Source organism: Rhinoderma darwinii, chromosome 1 (genome assembly GCF_050947455.1).
Source record: "Rhinoderma darwinii isolate aRhiDar2 chromosome 1, aRhiDar2.hap1, whole genome shotgun sequence".
Lineage (NCBI taxonomy): Eukaryota > Metazoa > Chordata > Amphibia > Anura > Rhinodermatidae > Rhinoderma > Rhinoderma darwinii.
The window spans coordinates 92483093-92508155 of record NC_134687.1 but is presented as its reverse complement, the minus strand read 5'-3'; the positions used below and the strand labels follow the sequence as shown (position 1 = coordinate 92508155).

At 40.8% G+C, this 25063-nt stretch overlaps 1 protein-coding gene across 1 annotated transcript in view; it reads left to right on the top strand.

Annotated features, from left to right (window-relative positions):
• The window catches only part of WWC2 (WW and C2 domain containing 2), a 200643-nt gene that overhangs the window by 166382 nt on the left and 9198 nt on the right, over nucleotides 1-25063 (top strand). The window contains exons 18-22 of the mRNA XM_075860208.1: nucleotides 2361-2550; nucleotides 8717-8881; nucleotides 21471-21563; nucleotides 23561-23803; nucleotides 24320-24447. Of these exons, the coding sequence (XP_075716323.1) occupies nucleotides 2361-2550; nucleotides 8717-8881; nucleotides 21471-21563; nucleotides 23561-23803; nucleotides 24320-24447 (819 nt within the window). The remainder of the gene's footprint in view (nucleotides 1-2360; nucleotides 2551-8716; nucleotides 8882-21470; nucleotides 21564-23560; nucleotides 23804-24319; nucleotides 24448-25063) is intronic.

Below are 25063 nucleotides of genomic sequence, written 5' to 3'. Positions count from 1 at the left end.
GTAGTTTCTATTGTGCCGCACTGGACCTAGAAATGAGCCAGAAATATTAATAGTTAGTTCGTATGTGCTATGCCCTGTAGCTGCCGTATTGCATCTGTTTGTGTCGTGAAGAGACACATACACAGAAGCAATAAAAAATGGCAGTCCCATTTGAAAAAAAAGTTGTTAAAAAAATGTAATGTAAAAAAATAAATATATTAAATACAATCTAAAAATTAAAATAAATAAAAACACATAAAATATATATATATATTTTTTTATGACACCTTTCCTTTAAATCACACTTGTCTCTACAACAGGTCATTTTTAAATTAATTTTACATATAGCAGAGAATAGTGTATAGCACCCTTTAAAGTACCATTGCCCCAACTGGCATTGTGTGATCAAATATAGTTTAAAGTCCAGTGTCCAGTGACTGCTCCGGAATGGTAGATGTAAAAGTATAGTGTTAATGTTGCTGTAGAACATGAAATTATTTTTCATTATATCTCAACTATGTAGCATATTTTTTGTGATCTGTTTTTGTGCTAGATCAAGGGTGTCAAACTCGTTTTCACTGAGGGCCACATCATCCTTCTGGTTGCCTGCAAAGGGACAATTGTAAGACTGTATAAATGTAACCGCTCGTTAGCTGTTAAGGTGTAGTTACATTTATCTTAATCCACAGTGCCTCAGATGGTAATAATGATCCCTCAGTGCTCGACACAATAAAAGCGTCCCCACAGTAACCGTGGCCCCACACCGTACTAATGCCCCAGTTGAGCCCCCTGTAGATAGACACACACACACACACACACACACACACACACACACACACAGCCCCCTGTAGATAGCCCAACACATGCACACACAGCCCCCTGTAGATAGCCCAACACACGCACACACAGACCCCTGTAGATAGCCCAACACACGCACACACAGACCCCTGTAGATAGCCCAACACATGCACACACAGACCCCTGTAGATAGCCCAGCACACACAGACCCCTGTAGATAGCCCAACACACACACACAGCCCCCTGTAGATAGCCCAACATACGCAAAGTCAGCCCCCTGTAGAGAGCCCAACACACACACACACACACCCCTGTAGAGAGCCCAACACACACAGACCCCTGTAGATAGCCCAACACACACACAGACCCCTGTAGATAACCCGACACACACACAGCCCCCTGTAGATAGCCTGACACACACGCAGCCCCCCTTGTGCAGAGTGCCACCCCCCCTGTACAGAGTGCCACCCCCCCTGTAGATCGTGCCATTAGAACTACCTCTAGGAGTGGAATCCCCAGCCACAGCATATATGGACAATGACGTCAGTGGCTACTCCTTGAGCAGAATCCCCGTTGCCGACTCTGGCCGGGGATTCCGCTCCAGGAGGAGCCCCTGACATCAAAGTCCATATATGGACAGTGACCTTAGAGGTTTCCTCTAGGAGCGGAATCCCCGGCCCGTTGACCGGCAATGGGGATTCCCCTCAATCAGTAGCCACTGACGTCACTGTCAATATAAAGTAGCGCAGTGCCCAGGGAGTCCTCGGCGAGAGGAGGATCTCCCTTTGCTCCTCTGCTATGAACTAATGCTGAAGCAGGGAGCTAACGGTTCCCTGCTTCAGTATTTGGTTCAACTGTATCTGTGTCCCGAGGACGCAGATGCAGTTGACAGCGCAGCGAGACAACACCCGGAATCCTGGGCTGTACTGCTGAATCCCGGATGGTTGGGAGGTATGATATAGGCCCCAGAGCGAAGAGCGGTAGCTTACCGCTACCGCTCTGACTGACGTGACTCATCCGTTTGGATTTACCAGGTCACACAGCGGAGGTCTGAGTGAGGTCGGTGCCGGCCTGGGAATGAACCTTTCCAGTCACCTGACCTGAGTCAGTCACCTCACGTCACCGGCGTGAGGTCAGGTGACTGGACTGGTCCACTCCTGGCACTTACCTCACTCAGACTTACTCACTTGGCTGTGGCCTGCATATTTTCAGATTGAAAATATGCCCGCGGTCGCCTGTTCTTCCCTTTGCACTGCGCGTGTCCTTTTTGGCGCATGCGCAGTGCAATGTTCCGGGAGAACTAAATCCCGGACGGTGCTGTTTTCTGGCGGACACTACGGATGGCAGAAAAAAACACCTGCTTTTGCGGACTTAGAAGTCCTGCTGTTATGGCGCTGCATGTAAAAACCTGATTCAGGTTTTTATATGCAGCGGACCTCACGGGCCACATAAAGTGAGGTGACGGGCCGGATTCAGACCACAGGCCTTTTGTTTGACATGTGTGTGCTAGATGATTAATATTGCAATTGAATGCATCATGCAATTCTAGTTTGTTTTTCAACTTCTCATTTAATTGGATTTAGGGTAGAAATACCAGCTGAGGAGTCATTTGATGCTCTGGATGAACATTGCACCACAGAACTTCTGGATGACTATTACTTCCCACCACTGCAGTTACGTGCTGACCCAGAAGCTCATAGAGAACCCAATGAAGGAGCAAAAAACTGGGATCCTACCTCCACTGTTCCCCCTGCTGCTGAGCTTCCAGCTCTGGTAACATTTGTTTTCTTGTAATATAATAATGTACTCTAGCACATTCGGTGTGAATCAAGGAGGTCACCACATCTGGCTGAATATGTTATCTAAATCAGGGCAATTTAAAGGGAATGTGTTGCCAGCAAAACATGTTTTGTTTTTTTTAATTAAACATTTAGTGTGTAGGTGATTAAACATTGTTCAAATTTTTTTTATTTTTTTCACGAGTCAGGAAATATTATAAATTAGATTCTAATTTATAATATTTCCCATTGCTGGTCACTAGATGGAGCTATTCCCAAAATTGCAGCATTGCATGTGGTAAAGCAACCGCATTGCTTTTATCTGCATAATTGGGAAAAAAGCACTCGCTCTAGTGAGCTCTGAGAATTCCCCCCTCCTTTATCCTGGCTAGTGCCGGGATAAACGAGGGGATTGAACGGTCTAACCTCCTACACTGTGTGTCGCCATTTTTTGAGCTAACACACAGTGTAGTAGGTTTACATACAGTAGTAAACACACACAAACACGAACATACATAGAAATCTCTTACCTGCTCCTGCCGCCGCGGCTCCCTCCGGCACGTCCGCTCCGTCTGCTGCCGCTGGTCCAAGTGCACAAGTCCGGAAGCCGCGACCGGAAGTAGTAATCTTACTGTCCGGCCGCGACTTCCGGTCCACAGGAAAATGGCGCCGGACGGCGCGCATTTCAAATTGGACTGTGTGGGAGCGGCGCATGCGCAGTTCCCACACAGACGGCGTACACAGAAGTGGATGGGACGGGACCCGTTCACAGTCCCTATGGGACTGTGGCTGCCGTATTCCATGTCTGTATGTGTCGTTAATCGACACATACAGAAATGGAAAAAAAAATGGGAGCCCCCATAGGGAAGAAAAAGTGAAAAAATAGAAAAAAGTAACACACAAACACACAAATAAATAAAAACGTTTTTAATAAAACACTAACATTAAACTGACATGAAAATTTTTTTTGTGGCGACACTGTTCCTTTAAGAAAACCGTTCAGAAACCCTATTTTCATACATCCTATTAGGGAAGGTCCTGAAACCCATTGATATGAATGTGCACTGTGTAATACTTCGTTTCCCCTGTGTTGGCGCTGCAGGGAAATTGATTACTTACTGCCAGGTTTCCCCACAGTTTACAGCTGATCACTGAGGGTTCCTGCAGGGGGACACTTTGTGATCAGTTTATTGTGGACCCTCATACTAGGTATCATCCAAAGCAGAGAACCCCTTTTATTAAAATTACAAAGAACACTATAAACAACACCATAACCACTCATAAAGACATTGAAGAAGAGCTTAAAAGCTTCTTTGATATTAATATTGAAGCAAGAGGGTGTTTTGGTCATCTGTGATACCGGAAAGGCATTTTTAAGGGGCTTATTGAAAAAAGCAATCTGTTGGGAAAAGAAGAATATATATAAGTTGGAAGAGCAATGGGAGGATACAGTTAGCAAAGCAGAAATGGAATATGTGAGCACTCCCCCGGCTAAGAAAAAGAAGGAAACTTTTCACAGGATGAATGAAAACTACCAAGATTACATATTAGAGAAAGCAAAAGGAATACCATTTAAGAAAACTAATTATTTCCTGGTTGAAGGGGATAAGATGGGGAAGTGGCTTGCCGATAAAGTCAATAAAAAATACGCCGGAAAAATTATTAGCTCTATTATGGATTCCAATGGTAGAAAGGTAGAAAAGGTGGATGAAATTGAGAAGGTATTTCAGGGGTATTTTGAAAAATTATATAGTAAAAGTCCTGGGAATTCTAGTGAGGAATTAGAGAAATATATTCAGGAACTTGATTTACCAAAAATCGCACAAAATGGGCAGAAAGATCTATATGCATAACTTACATTAGAGGAGATTAAGCAGAAAGTATATGGTCTGACTAAGGGTAAGGCTTTGGGTACCGATGGGCTTCCAGTTGAAGTGTATCAGAGATATGGGTCAATACTTTTGCCTGTTGTGTTACATGTTTTAAACCATGCAATGAAGAAGGGTAGGTTACCTGCCTCCATGTATGAGACTGACATTCTTTTGATCTTGAAACCCTAGAAATATCCGTTGGATACGAGATCATATAGACCCATAACTCTGTTGAACACAGATATAAAGATATTGGCAAAGATTATGGCGGATAGACTAAATGGGGTAGTTACTGAATTGGTGGGGGCAGAACAGTCGGAATATATGCCAGGAAGGTCTACCAGCCATACTATCTGTAGATAATTTTTTAACCTGCAATCCTCAGAGGTAGAGACGGGAGATAGATCTGTTGCAACACTAGATGCATCGTGTGCTTTTGATTGTGCGGAATGGGATTTCCTCCAAGCGACGTTGAAGCGATATGGTATGGGGGTGAGATTTAGGGATTTTATTAGTATTTTATATGCACCCCCCGAAGCTAGGATTATAGTGAACAGGGGAAAAATGCAGAAAATTGAACTTCAGAGAGGAACCAGGCAGAGATGTCCTCTATCTCCCCTCCTATTTGCTTTGAATATTCAGCCTTTAGCTATTGCAATAAGGAAGGAGGAAGGGATTGTAGGATTCTCTTATAAAAATCATAAGGAAAAAAAGTATGCTATATGCAGATGATATTTTGGTTTATCTGAAGGAGACGAAAAATTCCTTGCGGGAGGTAGTTAATATCCTGAATCAATTCTCCAGATTCACTGGGATTCAAATAAATAGTAGTAAATCTGTTATTCTGCCCCTAGAGAATCAGGGGATTGTTGGCTCACCCTTTCCGGTGTCCCAGATGAGCTTCAGATATCCGGTTATCCAGATATCCAAGGACCCTCCGGACTATATAAAATTTAATTTGATTCCCCTAATTATAAAATTCCGTAAGAAAACTAGATTTGGTCTAAACTTCCACTGTCTATGGCAGGGAGAGCTGCATTGATCAAGTCAATCTTATATCCATAGATATATTAAATAATAGTCTTATATGGATTGGAAAAAAATCTTGATCTTTTGAATCCATATTCTAGGAATTCCTATGGAGAGGGAAGACTCCAAGTATCAACCTGCAGTACTGTAAAAACTCTAAGGAAGCTGGGGGTTTAGCTATTCCTGGTTTGCAGAAGAGCTTTTTGATTTCCCAAATCCTGAGGATGCAGGGATGGGGGTCGGAAGTTAATTACAATGTATATAACAGGCTGATACTACTAAATATAGGGGGGGGGGGGGAGTTAATGGATTCCTTGGAGTGTGGAGATTTAAGGAGAATATTCCCATTGACTGGATATATGATGTGTAGGGTGTGGAAAGAGGTTAAGGGATTGATAGGTATTGAGGACCCGAATATTTATACTACCCTGAAACAATTTAAGAGCTTGGTTAGTGTAATCCGGAATGGAGGGTTGAAAGTTTGGAACAGATTTGGGATTACTAGATTGGTACAGCTCTATAAAATACAAAGGTATTAAATCATTTCAGCAAATATCTTGGGAATATGGTGTTAAAGAATCGCAAGTAATTTTTTACTATGAATTCATTTCGGGGCTTAAAAAGGAGGGCCTGTTGAATATTAAGAAATTTAGTGATCTTGGTTGTATAAACTACATAATGATCAAAAATAAAAATAAGAAAAAAATGGCAACAATCTACAATCATCTGAGAGATAATAATTATGATAGGTTGGTGAAAATAAAAAGAAATTGGATTTGCGTGAAATCTCAGATAGTGACTGGGTTAGGATTGTTTCTAACATTTGTAAGATGTCTTTGTTTGCTTCCCAAAGAACTTCACAGATTTATATCCTCTATAGGTCACATTATACTCCTAGCAGGTTGAAAAGTATGTGCTTGCAGGATTGTAAGAAATACTGGAGATCTGGGAAAATGGGTGGGAATGTAATACATATCTTATGGGAATGTTGTTCTCTGTATTATTACTGGATAGCTATACTGGATAACCCAGAAGGGATCTATGGGATTAATATAGCTCTGGACCCTCTGGTGTGTATTCTGGGGGGAGATACGGAGGGCATAAAATAAAAGCAGGAGCGACTGGCTGTATTAAGATCTTTATATGTGGCTAGAAAACAAATCCTATTGCAAAAGAGAAGAACCTCCCAAGGTTGATGACTGGAAGAGAGAGCTGAATAGATATGTGGCCGATGACAAAGCTGCCAATTCTTCTGATCTCATTTTATCTATAGTTGATGCCAGAGGTTTAGTGCGACAAAACAAAGTGACTAAAGTACGCAGCGCCCAACGACTGGATAAACCAGACACCGGGAGGTACAAGTGCCTGATGAAGGTCTAATATACGACCGAAACGTCGCACTAAACCTCTGGCATCAACTATTGATAAAATAAAACCGAAAGATTTGCTAAAATCATTACCTTGTGTGACGAATATTTCTTTACTACGTGATTGGGTTGGGACCCTATTCGTGCACCTACCCGGATCTTGTGCGCTCTGAACCATTACATACAATTCTTCTGATCTGTTAATACAGAAATGGAAAGAAAGATGGGAGAAGTGAGAGATATATGTTACAAGAAATTAATATATTCAGTGTGTGTTTTGTTTGTTTTTTTGTTTTTCCTCTTTTTTTTTTCATTTAGGTTAGTACCCTGGAGAAAGGGGGAGGAGTGGGAGGGTGGTTTGGGTAGTACAGAGGAAAAGAAAGGAAGAGTAAAGGAAAGAGGGGGTACGGAAGTATTAATATATTGTGTTTTTTTTATGTTTTGTTTTGTTTTTTTTGCAGGATCTGATCTATCTATATTTTCCTGAATGTTATGGGGGAGTCGGGGGTATGGAGGCTATCAAACCAGAGTCTAGTTCTAAGGGACTGGTCATGGAAGGTTTGGAAGCCTGGGCGGGTACATTTATTTGGGAGGCTCGATTTTAGTTAGAGTTTAGTGTATTTTTTTTTGGTGGATGGCGAGGATAGAGAAAAGAATATGGGAAAGAAGGGAGAAGGAAAAGAGAGAAAGGAAAGGACGATAAAATAAGATGGCAAAAAGAACAAAGGTAAAGGGCAAAAAGAAGAAAAAAAAACTCCCTCGGCTTGATTGAATATCTGTGTATGGGACCAAGACTTCTCTCTCAAAAAGGAATATGGTTTGGCCCATCCTCTGACATCTTGTCATGATCCAATCATAGATTGGCATTGCTGACATGGCCTAGAGGTCAGACCCATGGAGTTGGAGGGAGGAAGGAAGAATGAAGGGTGGAAAGAAAAGGGGGAAAAGGGACAAAGGGAAAGGGAGGAAAAAGGTAATCCTCTATGTAAGTAAGCCAGTATGAGAGTGTTTAGGATTGTGAGGGGGCACTGGGATATAGGGTAGTAATAGAACCTCCAATTAGGTTATTTGCTATTATTGACTCAGAGATTTGGGGGACCGATACACTGTGAGGGCTCCTCCAAGAGACAAAGTGTAGAGGGGAAGGAAAAAAAGGGGGAAAACTAGATGTATCCTGTATATTTTCTAATCTCTCCTGTACTTTTTAAAAAATAAAAAATAAATTACAAAGAGCCTGATCGGATTAAAAGGTTCAACCAAATTGTGTGATAATTATGATTCTGTCTAATAAAAGATTGAAATATCAGTGGGTAACTAAAGAATGGATTATATAGAATGCTTAAAAATTGGTTTATTACATAAGCAAAAAGCAATGGAATCAAAGTAATAGTCAATATGTATTCCAGCTTCTATCTGCTTTATATCACAGACTTGGCTCCTGATGTGAAATTCAAATACATTATACAGTGCTTAAATAAATGATTAGGTGTGTAAATATTAATGTGAAGGTCATGCAAGGTTTGTAAAGTGGAGAAGTGCAGAGATGTTATTTCTCTCTAAGCTGAACATCCCCATGTTCCCTTAGGCAGATTTGAAGATCGAACCGAATGGCAGAAAGTTTTAAAATGAACATATTTAGTAGTGAACCTTATTCCTAGCGACCACATCTGTGTCTTTGACATAGACAGCCAGCTCTTTCTTTTCCTATATGTTTCCCAGAATCTAGTAAAATCTAATTATTTTCTTCCACATATCAGATTTGTAGAATGTGTTTTATTCAAATGTGTTTGTTTTTTTTGTTCTTTAAAAAATACACTAGTGAAGTATTGTATGCTAAAATTGGTGGAATTATTAAATGTTAAGTCCTACTTTTATTCCTGTACCGGAATCAAAGGTTGACAAAGAAACAAATACAGAAGAAGCCCTTCACGAAAATATTTCGGTCCGACCCAAGGACAGGAGTAGCCTTGGATCAAGACCGCGGCCGTTTGTGCGTAACAGCATGATTGTTCGGTCTCAAACATTCTCTCCAGGAGAGAAGAACCAGTACATATGTAGGGTAAGTTGGAAGCTATCTTTATTCTATTGTCTGACACACTATCCAAAAATCTAGTAATTGCTTTTAAAATAAAAATTTGCTGGACACTTTCCTGCTGCACTCATGTATCTATAGCACACACACACACGCACACACGCACACGCACACACACACACACACACACACACACACACACACACACACACACACACACACACACCCATGTATTCTTTTGGAGAGTTGCAAAACACAGCTGTCTATTTCGCCATCAGCTATGGAATGTGTATGGCCAGCTTAAAGTGAACCATAGACTTTAGAAGTTTAGTGGCAGATGAAGCCAACTTTAATGGTATCTGCTCATAATCTAAAGTTTGTGATTTACCATAGACTTTAGATTGCCACATAGCCAACTAAAATTGATGGTCCTAACAGTGAAGACGCTGGCAACATTACACTGAACAATCCGATATTTCTTTGTTTATTTACTTTTTTTCAAATCTGAATGATTGTTGAAAAGCGATATACATCAAAAGATTTTTTTCTACGACACAAACCTTTCCCCGGAAAAATCGTCTGTCTTTTCGACTACACTATTGTTTCCGTGAAAGAAACGAGAAACTTACGGAATGGAAACAAATGCAAACCACCTGCAACGGAAGCATTACCATTGATTTCAAACGAAAGCTATGGTTTGGCTTTCCATTCATCAGTTCCTTCCATGGAAAGGTCTAACGGAACCATGAACGCAAGTCCGACGCTGATGTGAAACCAACCTAGGTGTTCTGTCCGTTTAAACATTTCCATTGGTCGAAACAGATTATTTTTAGTATTTTAGATGTAACCGTTATCGTTAACAACTATACAATTATTCAGATTGTTAACAATAATTGTACACCTTGTCCTTCCCAACACGTCATCATGAAATGGTTTCTAAATTTGATTAGTAAATAGAGCGTGCATTTTTGGGGGCACATTGTGTGAAAAGGAGTGTTTAAAATCCATTTCACTACATTATATCATCTGGCCACTGCAAAAAAAATATAGCAGTGGTGGAAATACAACCATAACACTGGGGGCCTATCTCTAATCTCAACTATTCTGAATTCAACAAAATCTGAATACCAGAACTTATATCTGACCGCTGTAATTAATATGGATGCCAACATTCTGACACCTGCTGGTTTTTTATTTAATGTCACTGGATTCTTAATGAATGAATTTTAAAATATTGAAGACATTGGGAAATATTACATGAGATTCAAGGATTTTGTAAGGTACTAGGTTCATGTATTCTGGTACAAACATTAAACATCTTGTTTTATAAGCAATTGATGTTTTTGAAGCGCTTGCAAGACAATTGGGGTCAACACGATGCGCATTATGTGCGGTTTTGCCGCACGTATTTGTGTGTGGCAAAACTGCAGCGTAATACAGTATCAGCATAGACCATGAGATTCCACGGAATCTCATATCCACGTTGCGGTATTTTTCAGGGCGTATTTTCGAAAACGCGGCATGCCGATTTATCCTGCGATTCCGCATGCGAATTCTATGCCTCTAGTTCTACCGAAATACGTAGCAAAACCCGCAGTGTGAAAACACCGCAATTTACGCAGCAAATTGTAAAACAACTACACCAAAAAACGCACCTTCAGGTGCGTTTTTTTGCTGCAAATTCCTTGCGGTTTTGCTGCATATATTTCGCAGCAAAATACGCAACCTGTGCATTTAGCCTTAGAGTGAAATCACATGCGGCTGAATTTCTGCAACTGAAAATCCGTTTCAGCCATCTGAATGGGGTTGTTTCTACAGCAGGTGCATGGATTTCTGCATGTTTCATTCAAATGAATGGAACTGATTTTCAGTCGCAAAAATTTATTCAGCAAAATCTGATTTCGCCATTCGAAGGAACAGAGAGGTATTCACATTGCTTAGGTTGCTTAACACAAATCCGTCATCAAAGCCACCGGCCAGTAACTGAAGACTATTCTTTAACTGCTTTTCTTCCGAAAATATTTAAAGTAATATATGCATGGCTACAGATGAAATGTACAAAAAATAGAAATAAGTCCAAGGAAATTTAATTTGCCATAATTGCCCCATATGCTGCTCTCGTGGAATTTGACCCCTTTGAAGAAGAAGGGATCTCAAAATTATTCCATTAAACCCTGGCACATGGTCTGTGTTGCTAGAGGTTGCTCAGGATCTTGTACATCCTATATCATAGGCTTGACCTGGGGAGCCCTTATATCAAATGTCCACAGATAACCTCGTTCAAGAACAGGATCGACATCTTCTGTTTCATCATTTAATTTAGGCTTCATAGAACGTCATTTAAAAATCTGCATCTGCTCTTTTCTCCTGTAAACCGACCCCAATGTCTTTAAGTCTTGCATTAAAAGTTGATTCTTAGCCAAAAACAGCATTACCTGTACAGGTCCACACCCTTTGCGTAACATGTGTAGCATTAGCTCTGCATTCCTCCTCTGCACCAGTCCTGGCTGTCAATGTCCATTTAATAGACTCTCCATACATTTTCACTCTCTGTAGCATTTCAAAAGTTTGCATTGCACAATAATATGCTCATGCTAAACATTCTAATACAGGAGTAGATCACCTTTTTTAGTGTGCCATGCAAACACAGAAGTCATATAAGACAAAATGTTACCACGTATGTGACCTAAACCAATTAATCAGTTAATTAAACTTTCATTTCAGTGTGACCCTTTCCCTGAATTTCTTTGCAAAGATAATCCATCTGTGGTTCATACGAGGCTACTGAACACCAGCTGGGGGAGGGTGTACATAGGAGAAACCGCGGCAACTGAACACCAGCTAGGGGGAACTGCACACGGGACAAACCACGGCTACTTGATACTAGCTTGGGGGCGCTTCATACAGTAAAGGAAGTGGCTACTGAACACCGGCTTGGGGGGGGGGGGGTGCACATGGGATAGACTGTGGCTACTAAACACCAGATTTGGGGGATTCACATAGGAGAGATCACGGCTACTGAACCCCAGCTTGGGGGTACACATAGGAGAGAGAGAGCTGCCAATTTTTGGTAACTTTTTCTTTTACAGAGCGGTTACTGAAATCCGTCCCTGCAACGCTGATCACCATTATGCACTTTGGGGCGCTGAACACCAGGAGAGAGAGAGCAGTGCTGCATTGTCTGCTTACCAAGTGTTCAGCAACAACAAACACAATAAACCACTCCTCTCTCACCTGGTGATCAGCGGCACCAAGCGTATAATGAACCGCCGTTCCCTCTCCCTGTGTTCAGCGTCGCCAAGCATAACAGTGCTGGACACCGGGAGAGGAAAGCGTGCCAGCAAACCATGCCCTACTTGCCAGCTGTGGCATCCGTGCCACAGGTTTCTGACCCATGTAACAGGATTTCTTGTGAATATCATTGGGGGACAGAGCACTGTGGGTATAGACCCTTGCCACTAGGAGACAGACACTAGGCAGTAAAAGTCTTGGCTCCTCCCAGGCAGGCAATACTCTTCCGTTTTGCCTAGTGTTCATATGGAGGCAGACATGACATGATTCTCAGGTCTGTTGCTATCTACAGTATTTCATTTTATTTCTTTATTTTTTTTCTCCTTAGCTGCAGGTGGGTTGTCAGACTGGTCTCCAGCCTAGTCGACCCCCTGCCGGTGCCGGGAACCCAGGCAGTTCTCTTGACTGAATTTCTCTCACCATCGGTTACCTAACTCATTTTCTGCAACCGCAGTCAGGGTGCCTGCTGTGTCTGAGAGCAGGGCAGCAGTCTACATGCTGGTCTGATACTGTTGAGAGCAGAGCCCGACTTCAGGACGGCTCACGGATACCGCTGTCTTGGCTGACAGCTGAGTGTTTTTACACTCTGCAGCCACATCTGCTCTCTGCGCTGCTGCTCTGGCATCAGGGACACCAGCGTGAAAACGCAGTCGGCAGGCACACGTTCATACTGTGCCACAATACAACCGCATGGCAACACACTAGTATTATCCACCATTAAACTGCTGCTGTCACAGCTTGACACTACACTTTACTGTCTCTTGACTACTTCAGGAGGTCCCATGCGGCTCCTGCCGACATGATAATCCAAATCTACTTCCACTACGCTGCTTGTTAGCCCAGGCAGCACAGAGGCTCACGTGCCTCCGCTGGCAGCACACTACTCTTTGTGAATCACAAGTACTGTCAATTGATAAATTGTTGCTGTTACAGCTTGAGACTATATTCTACTGTCTCTTGACCACCCAGGAGTTCCCATACGGCTTCTGCCGATATGATGATCCATATTTACTTGTACTGCGCTGTTTGCTTAATCAGACAGCACAGAAGTTTATCTGCCTCCTACTGTGACCATATTTGACAGCACAACATTTCATGTAATATCACAGTATCATTCACAATATATTGTCATATGGCCATAAGGTATGTGAGTTTGGGGGTCACTCACACATACTCAATTGCACCATTGGACTTTTAGTTTAATTGTCTATTTTAATGCATACTAATAAAAGTTAAATATTAATAGATCACACAATTTTCCCCTTCTCCTTTTCCCTCAAACATACTGCTCATTCCATCAGCACCACAGGCTGAGGTCTTCAAATTTAGTCTCCGGCTAACTACTGGCCTAGACCGCAAGCTGTGCAGCCGTTTGGCCTGCCCCTTGTTTGGTCACATGACCTGTTTGGCCTATCGTCTCCTCCAACGCTTTGGCTGCATGGAAAGTGGACTCTGGGTTCTGTGAGCAGGACGGCCGCTTCAAATTGCAGGGTTTTTACAGGTGTCGGCCAAATAGCGACTGACATTATTATTCCCCCTCCTCTCCCTTGGATAACACACAGTTAGCCACATAAGAGAATCAGAAGTGCCAGGGACAAGTACAGATTTTCTTCAAGTTCTTTCAAGGGTTCCCTCTTAGGCTCAATAATGGTGAAGCTGCTTCCAGACAGGATCACTCTTTTTCCCACGATTTAGAATCAAAACATAACTTCCTGTTGATAACTGTCATGCAGGCATTGATACGTGCTGTCAGGGACACCTTTAATGTAAAGGATGACACCAACACTCTTTCTCAGGAGGAGGCACCTCTACGCCACCAGCGATGACCACAGCTATGTTTCTCAAATCATAGCGAGTTTGAGAAGATCTTTTAAAAAAAATTGCAAACATCCTGACAAGCGACTGGCTGTTCAAATCTTATAAATACTCAGTTTCCTTTCCAGGAGGACATAGTCTCAAACCGGTCTGTTTCTCCCTTTGTGGATACATCTATCTTGTGCCTGGCAAAGAGCCAAACTATCCCACTGTCAGGTGCTGCAACACTTAGTGATCCATTTGACAAGTAGTTGGATTCCCAAGCCAAGTCTGCGTTTGTGGCAGTAGGTTCTGCTTTGCTTCCAGCCTCTGCCTGGGTTAGCAAGGTGTCCTTAGTTTAGGCTAAAAACTACTGCACAGTGGTATTCTGGAGGGCGTGCCACAAGAGAATATAACTGATCTCGCTTGTCAGGTTATTCATGCTTAAAAATTCTTATTTGAGGCCCCCTTGAGTCAACCAGTTTTAATGCCTGTGCATTGGCTAATTTAATATCTATCTGACGCTCTATTTGGCTGAAATCTTGAGCAGCCGATCAGGCTTCCAAAAAAGCTCATGTTGGCATTCCCTTTGTTAGAGGCAGAGTTTTTGGTACACATCTGTATGAAATTATTTCTGAGTCTACTGGTGGTAAGAGTTCTGTTCTGTCTCAGAATGGCATCCATAGCCTTCTCTCTGTTCCCAGAGGTTTCGGTCCTTTCCTAACTCTTCCTCCCCGAGGTAATTTTCTTCTTAGAGATCAGACAAGAGGACTAGCCTACCCAGCGACTCCAGACGTTCATCTTTCAAGCCTAAACCTCCGTGGCAACAGCACTAAAGGGCCCAGAAGCCCTCCTATTCCAAGACCTCTTCAACCTGAAGGTGTCTCCCCACATATGTCGGAGTGGGGGGGAATGACTTATTTCCTTTAAGGAGGAATGACCTGATTATGTGGAAAATGCCTGCGTTCGATAGGTGGTGTTGACCAGATACAAAATAGAATTTTCAACAATTCCCCCAGGTCATTTTTTTTCTGTCGACTCTTCGATCGGGCTTCTGCTTTTTTCCATGCTGTTTGCTTTCTACTTCTCCAGGAAGGTATCGTCCCAGTTATTTAGTCGGAATGATTTCAAGGGTTCTAATCGACTTTCTTCACATTCCCTAAGAAAGACAGATCAGTTCACATAGTTTGCGTCAAGTAAAGGTCGAAAAGGTCAATCTCCCAGATATCCACATCAATAAAGAGAGAGTTCTTTTTGTTCCTCCCCCTCACATCCAAGGAAGCAGGCTCTGCACGGTCTTCACTGGGTTTTTTGGGTGCTCCAACTCTCTCTTTGTTCTTCCTAAAAGGCCGTGCAAGGGATTAGCAGCATCCAACGCCACCATTGCTCATTGCATCTGGTTTGTGACTTCAGAAGCTTATTGGTCCCAGGGTAAAGTTCCTCCCCTTCGGGTAATTGTCCAGGCCACGAGGGCAGTTGCTGCATCATGGGCGTTACAACATCAAGTTTCAGTTACTCAGGTCTGCAAGGCTGCTACCTGGCCTTCGGTGCACATCTTCACAACATTTTAACAAATCAATTCTTTGGTGTTCCCTGATGCCAGATTGGTTCCTAGGTGCTGCAGGCAGCTGTATGTTAGGCAGGTCCCATGGCTGTTTTTATTTATTCGTAGTAATTTTTCTTTGCCACCCTCTGGGACTGCTTTGAGATTTCTTATGGTTCTGTGTCCCCCAATGATATTAATGAAAAACTAGATTTTTTTTTACTCACAGTAAAAAAAAAATTCTCGTTGAATTGATTCGGTCGGTGACGCAGATCCCATCCTCTCTTGTTTTTTTCCAGGCCCCAAAACTGTTGTTTTGGCTGTTTTGTTTTTAGTTTTGTTTTTTTGCCCTGGATCAGTGGACATGTGGTTTTTTGTTTTTTTGTCTTCTCCTACTGTTTATTTAGGCCCAGTTCACACAGAGTTTTTTGGAGCTGATCTTGATGCGGAAGCCGCGTCAGAATCCGCGCCAAAAAACAGCCGAAGTCGTCCCCCATTGGTTTCAATGGGAGGCAGAGAGGCGTTTTCTTTCCCGGGTGTCTTAGCCACTTGCGGTAAAAGAAGCTGCATGTTCTTTTGAGCGTTTTTCGCAGTGTATTTTACCTGCTGTATTTGCACTAGATTCAATCACCGTGGGCGAAAACAGCTGTGAAAAATGCCACGAAAAACGCGGCAAAGAAGCGAAGGCAGGTCTTTTCTGCTTGCAAAAAAAACTCATTTAGCCAGTGTCTGTGGGAAGGGTATGGCCTGTCCTGATGGAGCCAAGATTCTTCTTACCTAGCGTAAGCCTCAAAGTGGCAAGGGCCTATACCCATAGTGCTGTGCCCCCAATTATTTCAACAAAAAAGGTATTTTAATATGAGTAGAGAAATCCAATATTATTATTTTTTTTTTTTATATCAACCTAGATGAGTACTCATGCTTTCTAATCATATTAGTTACATATTGAGGTACATGCGAGTTTCTGATCACTTTTTATTTAATTTTTTGGAAAGGAAGGAGACCAAAAAGCATAAATTCTGACAATGTTTCTTATTCATTTTTTTTTTTTTTTTTTTACAGTGCTCATTTTACTTTATTGTGCGGGTCGATACGATTACGGCGATACCATATCTTTTTTTTATGTTTTGCAGTGTTCGCACAATAAAATCACTTTTTAAGAAAAAATTATTTTTTGTGTCACCATATTCTCAGTAAAAAAAGTTGTGTAAGGCCTCATGCACACGATCGTATTTTTTCCCTCCCGTAAATACTGGCGTAAATACGGGTCCTTGGTCACACGTATTCGACCCGTATTGCACCAGTATTTACGGACCCGTGCCCGTAAATACGGGTCCTTGGTCACACATATTCGACCTGTATTGTACCAGTATTTACGGACCCGTGCCCGTAAATACGGGTCCGTTGTCACCAGTATTCCACCCGTATTTACGGGCACGTTTTCGCTGCAAAATTGCACTGCACTAATCGGCAGCCTATTCTCTCTATCAGTGCAGGATAGAGAGAAGGGGCAGCCCTTTCCGAGGTAAAAGTAATTCATACTTACCCGGCCGTTGCCTTGGTGACGCGTCCCTCTCTTGACATCCAACCCGACCTCCCTGGATTACGCGCAGTCCATGTGACCGATGCAGCCTGTGATTGGCTGCAGCGGTCGCATGGGCTGAAACGTCATTCTGGGAGGCCGGACTGGAGGAAGAAAAAGGGAGTTCTGGGTAAGTATGAACTTTTTTTTTTTTTTTTTTTTTTTACAGGTTGATCTATATTGTGATTGGTAGTTTCTGTCCCGGGTGCTGAAAGAGTTACTGCCGATCGTTTAACTCTTTCAGCACCCTGGACAGTGACAATTTACTGACGTCACCCGTAATTACGGGAGCCCCATAGACTTCTATGGGCCTGCCCGTGCCGTAATTACGGCCTGAAATAGGACATGTTCTATATTTTTCAACGGCACGGGTACCTTCCCGTAAGCATACGGGAAGGTACCCGTGGCCAATAGAAGTCCATGGGCCTGTAAAAAAAGTGCCGTAATTACGGGCGTTTTTACGTGTGCATGGGGCCTAAAGGTGAAAATCTACTTTTTTCTGAGAAACTTACACATTTTTTATTTTTACAAGGAAATATGCCATATGTGGTAATAAACTGCTGTTTTGACCCACGGCAGGGCTTAGAAGGGAAGGAGTGCTATTTGGCTTTTGGAGCTCAAATTGAGCTGAAATGGTTTTCGGGTGCCATGTCGCATTTGCAAAGCCAAAACAGTAGAAACCACCCAAAACTTACCCCATTTCCTAAACTACACCCCTTAAGGAATCTTTCTAGGAGTATAGTGAGCATTTAGATCCCACAGGTCTTTTGCAGAATTTATTAGAATTAGGCCGTGAAAATTAGTATCAATGTTATTTCCACTAAAATGTTGAATTTTTTCATTTTCACAAAGAATAAAGGAGGAAAAAGCACCCCAACCTCTGTAAAGCATTTTCTCCCGAGTACGGCTATACCCCACATGTGGTCATAAATGTTTTTTTCTTCTAAATTAATTAACCCTTTCCGGACTGATACATTTTTATATTTTTCATTTTTCCCTCCCCGCTTTCTAAGAGCCATAGCTTTCTTATTTTTTCGTCAGTAGAGTGGTGTGAGGGCTTATCTTGCGGGAGGAGTTGTAGTTTCAAATGACACCATTTAAAGTACCATTTAATGTACTGGGAAACTGAAAATAAAATTCTTTGCAGGCTGAAATTGGAAAAAACCGCCATTCCTCCATTGTTTTGTCTTTACTGCATTAATCGTGCAGTAAAAACGACAACTTACATTTTTTATGTGACTCGTTACTAGTACAGTGATACCAAATTTATTTAGTTTTTATATATATATATATATATATATATATATATATATATATATATATATATATATATTTTACTACTTTTACAAAGTAAAATCTATTTGTTAAAAAAAAATGATTGTTTTGTTTCACCATATTCCGAGAGACATAACTTTTTTTATTTTTTGGTCGATTGAGCGGTGTGAGGGCTTTTTTTTTTTTGCAGGACGGGCTGTAGTTTTTATTGGTACATACAACTTTTTGATCACTTTTTTGAATTTTTTGATCACTTCTTATTACATTTCTTTGGTAGAGCCAAGGTGACCAAAAAACAGTGATTTTGCCATTTTAAATTCATTATTTTTCATGATGTTCACTGTGCGAGTTAAATAATGGTATATTGTAATAGTTCGGACTTTTACAGACACAGCGATACCAATTTTGTGTATTTTAAAAAAAAAAAATGACATTAATTTAGAGAAAATATGGGAAAAGGTATTTTTTTTTGGGACTTCATATTTATTAAATTTTTTTCACTAATAACTATTTACTTTTGTTTTTACACATTTTATTAGTCCCCCTAGAGGACTTGAACCAGCAATCAGTACATAGCTGGTACAATACCCTGTAATACTAATGTATTGCAGTATATTGTCATTTTTACAGGCTCCTGTAACTGTATGATCGCTGTTCCTGTCCGTTAGTCCCGGGTGTCAGCTGTAATACACAGCTGACACCAGCATCATATGGCGTGGGCTCAGTGCGTGAGCCCGCTCCATTCATCACACCTCGACATGCTATTAAATCGTGTGTGAAGGGGTTAATGCGCAGCGGATGGTGCAGAGTGAAAATTCGAATTTTCCACTGATATGCCATTTTAGTGCAATATATGTTATGCCCAGTTTGTGCCACTGAAGACAAATACCTCATAAAATATTAACAGAGTTTTCCCGGGTATGGCGATGCAATATCTGTGGACGTAAACGGCTGTTTGGACAAGCTGTAGGGCTCAGAAGGGGGGGGGGGAAGCGGCATTTGGCTTTTGGAGCGCTTATTTTGCTTGGTAGTTGTTCTGTTTGGGGTTTTGCTGGTATTTCAGTTTAGAATGTGGGGGCATATGTAATCTGTGCGGGGTACATTAGGGTATATGTAATCTGTGCGGACTACATCAGGGCATCATAAGAGGGTATAATAATGGGGTAAATAAATAATAATCCGCAGATATGTGGCCAGTGTCGCACTGATAAATGGTGCGCACATTTTGCATCACTGTATTCTGAAAGCCAGAACGTCTTTATTTTTTCTTCACCGGAGCTGAGTGAGGGCTTATTTGTTGCAGGAAAATCTGTAGTTTTCATTGCTACCATTTTAAGGTACATACGATTTTTTTTTTATCGCTTTTTATTCCATTTTTTGGCAAGCAAGGTGACCAAAAACCATCAATTCTGACAATGTTTTTTTATTGTTTTGTTTTTTTTCACGGCATTCACCCTGGGCAAAAAAATGCCAATTTTACTTTATTGTGCGGGTCGATAAGGTTACGGCGATACCCTAAGTATATAGTTTTTTTATGTTTTGCAGCGTTTGCGCAATAAAATCACTTATTTATATAAAAAAAAAAATTTTTTTGTGTCTCCATATTCTGAGAGCCATAACTTTTTTATTTTTTAGTCAAAAACGATGTGTAAGGACTTGTTTTTTCGGGAAGGTTTGTAGTTTTTATTGGTACTATTTTGGGGTACATGCCACTTTTTGATCACTTCTTATTCTATATTTTGGGAGGGGTGGTAGCATTGTTTTTTTTACTTTTTTGTTTTTTTCTGTGATGTTCAACGTGCGGGAAAAATAATATTATAGTTTGGGTCGTTACGAACGTGGTGATACGAAATATATGTACTTTTTTTTTAACGTGTTCATTTTTTTCCTATAATAAAAGACTTATTATAGGAAAAAAGCATTTTTTGTTTATGTAACTTATAACTTTTTTATTTTTACACTTTTTTATTACCTTTTTTTTTATTTTACTTGTCCCACTAGGGGACATGAAGACTTGTAGCTCTGATCGCTGCTAGAATACATTACCAACATAGTGTAATGTATTATAACTGTCATTGTAACGTGACAGTCACTCTGACAGGAAGCCTATGAGGACCAGCCTCTGGCAGCCGTACATGGCAGCCCGGAGGCCATTGTCTGGCCTCCGGTTGCCGTGAAAACCATCGGCAGCCCCTGCAAGTGCATGTGGGGGCTACCGATCTGCTCTAAACCTCTTAAATGCAGCGATTGCAATCGACTGTCGCATCTAAGGGGTTAATTGCCGAAATCGGCGTCGATGGGCCGCTGATTGGCAGACACCCTGCTCAGTTAACCGCTGCTGCGGTGTAGCGCCACTCGGCAATTAACTGTTAAAGCGCGGATGTAACTGCACGCCCAGGTGTGCGAAGTTACTGCTCACCTGGACGTGCATTTATGTCCAGGTGCGCGAAGAGGTTAACACAGTGGTTGGAAAAGTTTTCTTCTGTAAGGTCAGATTTTAAATCTTGGGGGTATTCTGTTTTTCTGGGTTATACAGGCAAAATTACTGTGTTCCAAAACATCTTAATGGTTACATATAGATGGGTCATCTGGTTGGCCAGTGACATTTCTTGGTGTGTCTGTATTGTGTGAACTGAATAAGAACGGGAACAAACCCTGATATTGTGCAGTGATGCTGGTGAGACATATCTCACAAGTCTGGAGTTAAAGGGGAACCATGCCTGTACTACCCACTGCTTTAACATATACTCCACACAAAAAAATTTGGCGAGAATTTGCAAGTAGCAAAAAATTTACAATTATATTTTCTTATTAATTAACTAATAGAGTATTTTGTCCCCATGAACGTAGAGATTATTGGTCTAGCTTCTTGTTCTTGGTGGCTTCTGCTGAATTAGCACCTTTTGGGCTCATGCACGATGACCAACCTTCGTTTTGTGGATAATTACAAAATTCTTTTCTTGAGGGAAGGAAAAAGAGAGAATGTACTGACAACCTCATTGACCGGGTCTGTGTCACAAAATAATACTGAAATAAGCCACAGTGTTTTACTCCTTTATTCTCGTATATATTTTATATTTGTGCGTTTATATATTCGTTTCTTGATTTAATTTACAACTTCTCTCTTACAGCTAAATCGAAGTGACAGTGACAGCTCGACCCTCGCTAAAAAGTCACCTTTTATCAGGAATGCAACAGAACGGCGCAGTTTGAGAGTAAAGAGGGTACGTTTACAGGATCTATAGCGGAAAGTTTATTTTTTATAGTGATAACAATATACTAAAATAATTTATATTTCACACAGAAGCGTGCTGTAATTATTAAAATAACTTTTATGTTGAACTGCGTGTTTCTTCTTTTGTTTGATTTTAAAATGAATTTGTCCAGAATGATTCCTCCCCTGAAAGGTAGCTAAATATGAAACCAGGATTGTTTAATAAAGTGCTGAACCAATTTGGATCGAGCATGTTCCAAGTATTAAAATTAGTCATAAATTGAAATTTGACCTATCTTTTTAAAGGCTTTTAAACCACCTTAGCAACCACTTTTTTTTTTTATTATAGTCCCAAAGCATGTAAAATGAAGCAACTTTGCTATTGGTTTTCATTAAAAGTTTCCTAACATTTTGTTTCCACAGCTCCTATGCAGACCTATGTGTCTCCTTGGGAAAAAAAATAATACAAACAGACCTTGTTTAGCCTTATTCTGCAGTTTTTATATTGCCTTGATCAGTCCTCTACTTCTCGCTAACATACATTTGGTAGCTTAGCAAGTAGTAGAGCATAGATGGAAAAGAGTATGACTCCGGCATCAGACAAAGGGTATGTTTGGCTGTTATCAAGGAGACGCATAGGAGCCGTGGAAACCAAACAAAGGGACATTTTTAACTAAGACCTATTTAAAAGTTGCTTTATTTTTGATGCATTAAGACAATAAAAAACACTAAGTAGAGTAAATTAAGTTCAATAAACCCATCATTTATATCAATGGAACAAATTAAACATTAATCCTATAATTTATTTATAACAATGAAATTGTATTAATATATGACGTCCTAAACACATGTCACATCCTGTAAAGTCATAAGTGATATTTGCCCTATTGTTCCAGCCTCTTGAATTCAGACCGCTTATGTTTTTGTTTTTTTGTGATAACCAATTACTTTAAGAGGATCTGTCACCAAATTTCACAATACAAACTACAGACATTATTAAATAGATCTCTTAGACCCGATGAGACTAAGGTACTTACTTTGAAAATCCATCTAAGAATGACTTTCTTAAAGTTTTCCTGCTTAAAATTAAAATTAGCATTTTATTAAACCAATTCTCAATCTCCTCCCACCTATAGCTGACAAGCTCCTATCATTGTCCCTCTTCCCCCACACCATGCTGAGATCTCACACTTACTCGGTACAAGTTGCAGTCTCCCTGGCTTTGCAGTAAAAGGAAGCAGGAGATGGAGTTGGAAGCTGTAATTTAGCACTAAAACTGCTGCTGCCGGAATATGGGCTCTCTCACGGCAGAACCAGGGAATCTGCAGCTTTTATTGAGCATGTGCGAGATTTTAGCATGGTGCAGTGGAAGAGGGACACTGAAAGGAGCTTGTCAGCTCTAGGTATGAGGGGATTGAGAATACATCATGCATATACTTGGTCTCATAAAATACTAATTTTAGGCAGGAACATTTTTTAGGGGATTTTAAAGCTATTCTGTCTTAGATTTTCAAAGTAAGTACACCAGACTCATCAGGTCTAAGAAATTGATTTAATAATGTATGCAGTTTGTATTGTCAAATCTGGGGACAGATCCTCTTTAAGTCCAAAGAAATCATATGTTGGAGAAGCGTCATACTCTCCTTCTCTAGATTTCAACACTCCTACTGGTCAGTGATGTCAAAGGGGTTGTTGATGTTGATCAGAATCAGGGTCCACATCATAACTACTCTTAGGTTCTAAACACTGATGTGAATTTTGATTTTTGATTCACTCAAAGGTCTGCGAAGATGCTGACTAGTACCTAAGTACTGGAAGCATTGTCATCGGGGACCACTTAGAGTGCGGCTCATTACACGAAGCCTGGAATGATCTTAAATATATGATTTCTCCTAGGTAAATGATTAAGAAAATCATTATTTGGTGATTCCTATGTGATTTCTCATTTATATACATGTAAATATACATGCTTGCTGAAGTCCCTATTCCCTGTGTTGTTTCCATTAGCCCATGTGCCAGACAATGTCAAGAAGAGCCATGCATGAATGTCGTGAAAGGACGTCTCTGGACTTGGAGCTGGATCTCCAAGCATCACGGACAAGACAAAGACGGCTCAATGATGAGCTGCAGTTACTGAGAGATCTGAAGCAGAAGTTGGAGGAGATGAAGGCCAGGGGAGAGACTGAATTGCCACCTTGTGTTCTGGATGATGATCGCTTCCAGAAGCTTCTAAAACAAGCTAAAAAGCAGGTAATGATTCCTCATTTGTGTGATTAGAAGACAATTTCCATGTATCTACATTTCAAATAATTTATATATAATATAATAATAGGGTTGAGAAAAAAGTGAAGGAAGATCTAAGTTAATATAAAGGCAAATGTGTAACCAATGATTTACTCCTGTATGGAAATCTTTTGGAAATTTTTTACAACGATGAGCATTTTCTTGCAGTAGCATATTTTCTTTTAGTTTGAGATTCATGTATTCTTGTAGTGTCACAATGAATTATATTAAGGGAAAGGATGTACAAGTTAATACTGAAGGTTATCTGGGAAAGTAAGAGTAAAATCATTAATCAACTTTCTACTTTAAGTTGTGTTACACAATATTGAGTTTCCTAGTCCAATGTGTCCTGCCAATAATGGTGATAAAATAAGTTGTCTGCCAAAAGGCCCAGAACGACCCATTAATTGAAGTTATGTAATACATCCTGGTGATCGGATGCCTTAAGCTTTAAAGACAGATCATGGTTTTGTTTGTCTTTAGGCTGAACAATCAAAAGAAGAACAAAAGCAAGGATTCTGCGCTGAAAAATTAATGAGAAAAGCCTCAAAGGATGTATGTAGGCTACGGGAACAGAGCCAGAAGGTGCCTCTACAAGTACAGACATTCAGGTGAGACACCGAACATTTGCTCTGCATTGCGGCATTATCACACGTGAACATAACTCTCTCCTGCAATCACCCAGGCTTTTCATTTAACCAGCAAAAAAAGTATTGAGTTTATACAATGCTTAACATCCGATCCCCTTTTAAAGTATTATAAAACTACTCTATAAAACTTGTTTATTTTTTACTGGCCTGTTTTGTACATTCTGGTTTGACTGCATTAGAGCACAGAGCAAGATGGAAGACTCAAGTTTAAGGCTCTGTTCACATCTACATCAAGGCTTCTGTTTCTGATTGACCATATTGGATTTTTTTTGAGAGTCTGCTTCTAATACTAGGTAGAATAGAGTAGCAGATTATGATGTTCTGCCCTCCAAACCGAGACCTGATGGAACAGATGTTAAAGCTGGCCATACAAAGTTGGCCGAACCGCCTATATGGATCGAACGTGTATATGAGCTACCCGACTGTCCCCTAATGACAAATGTGCCTGATCCTGTGTATAGCCGTGGGAGATAATTAATTCCAAATGGTGTCTGGGAATGGCTTATTCCCCTGTCAACATCGAAAAGTCCCAATATTGGAGGCACACACATCCTTTCTGAATTTTCTGTATATACAG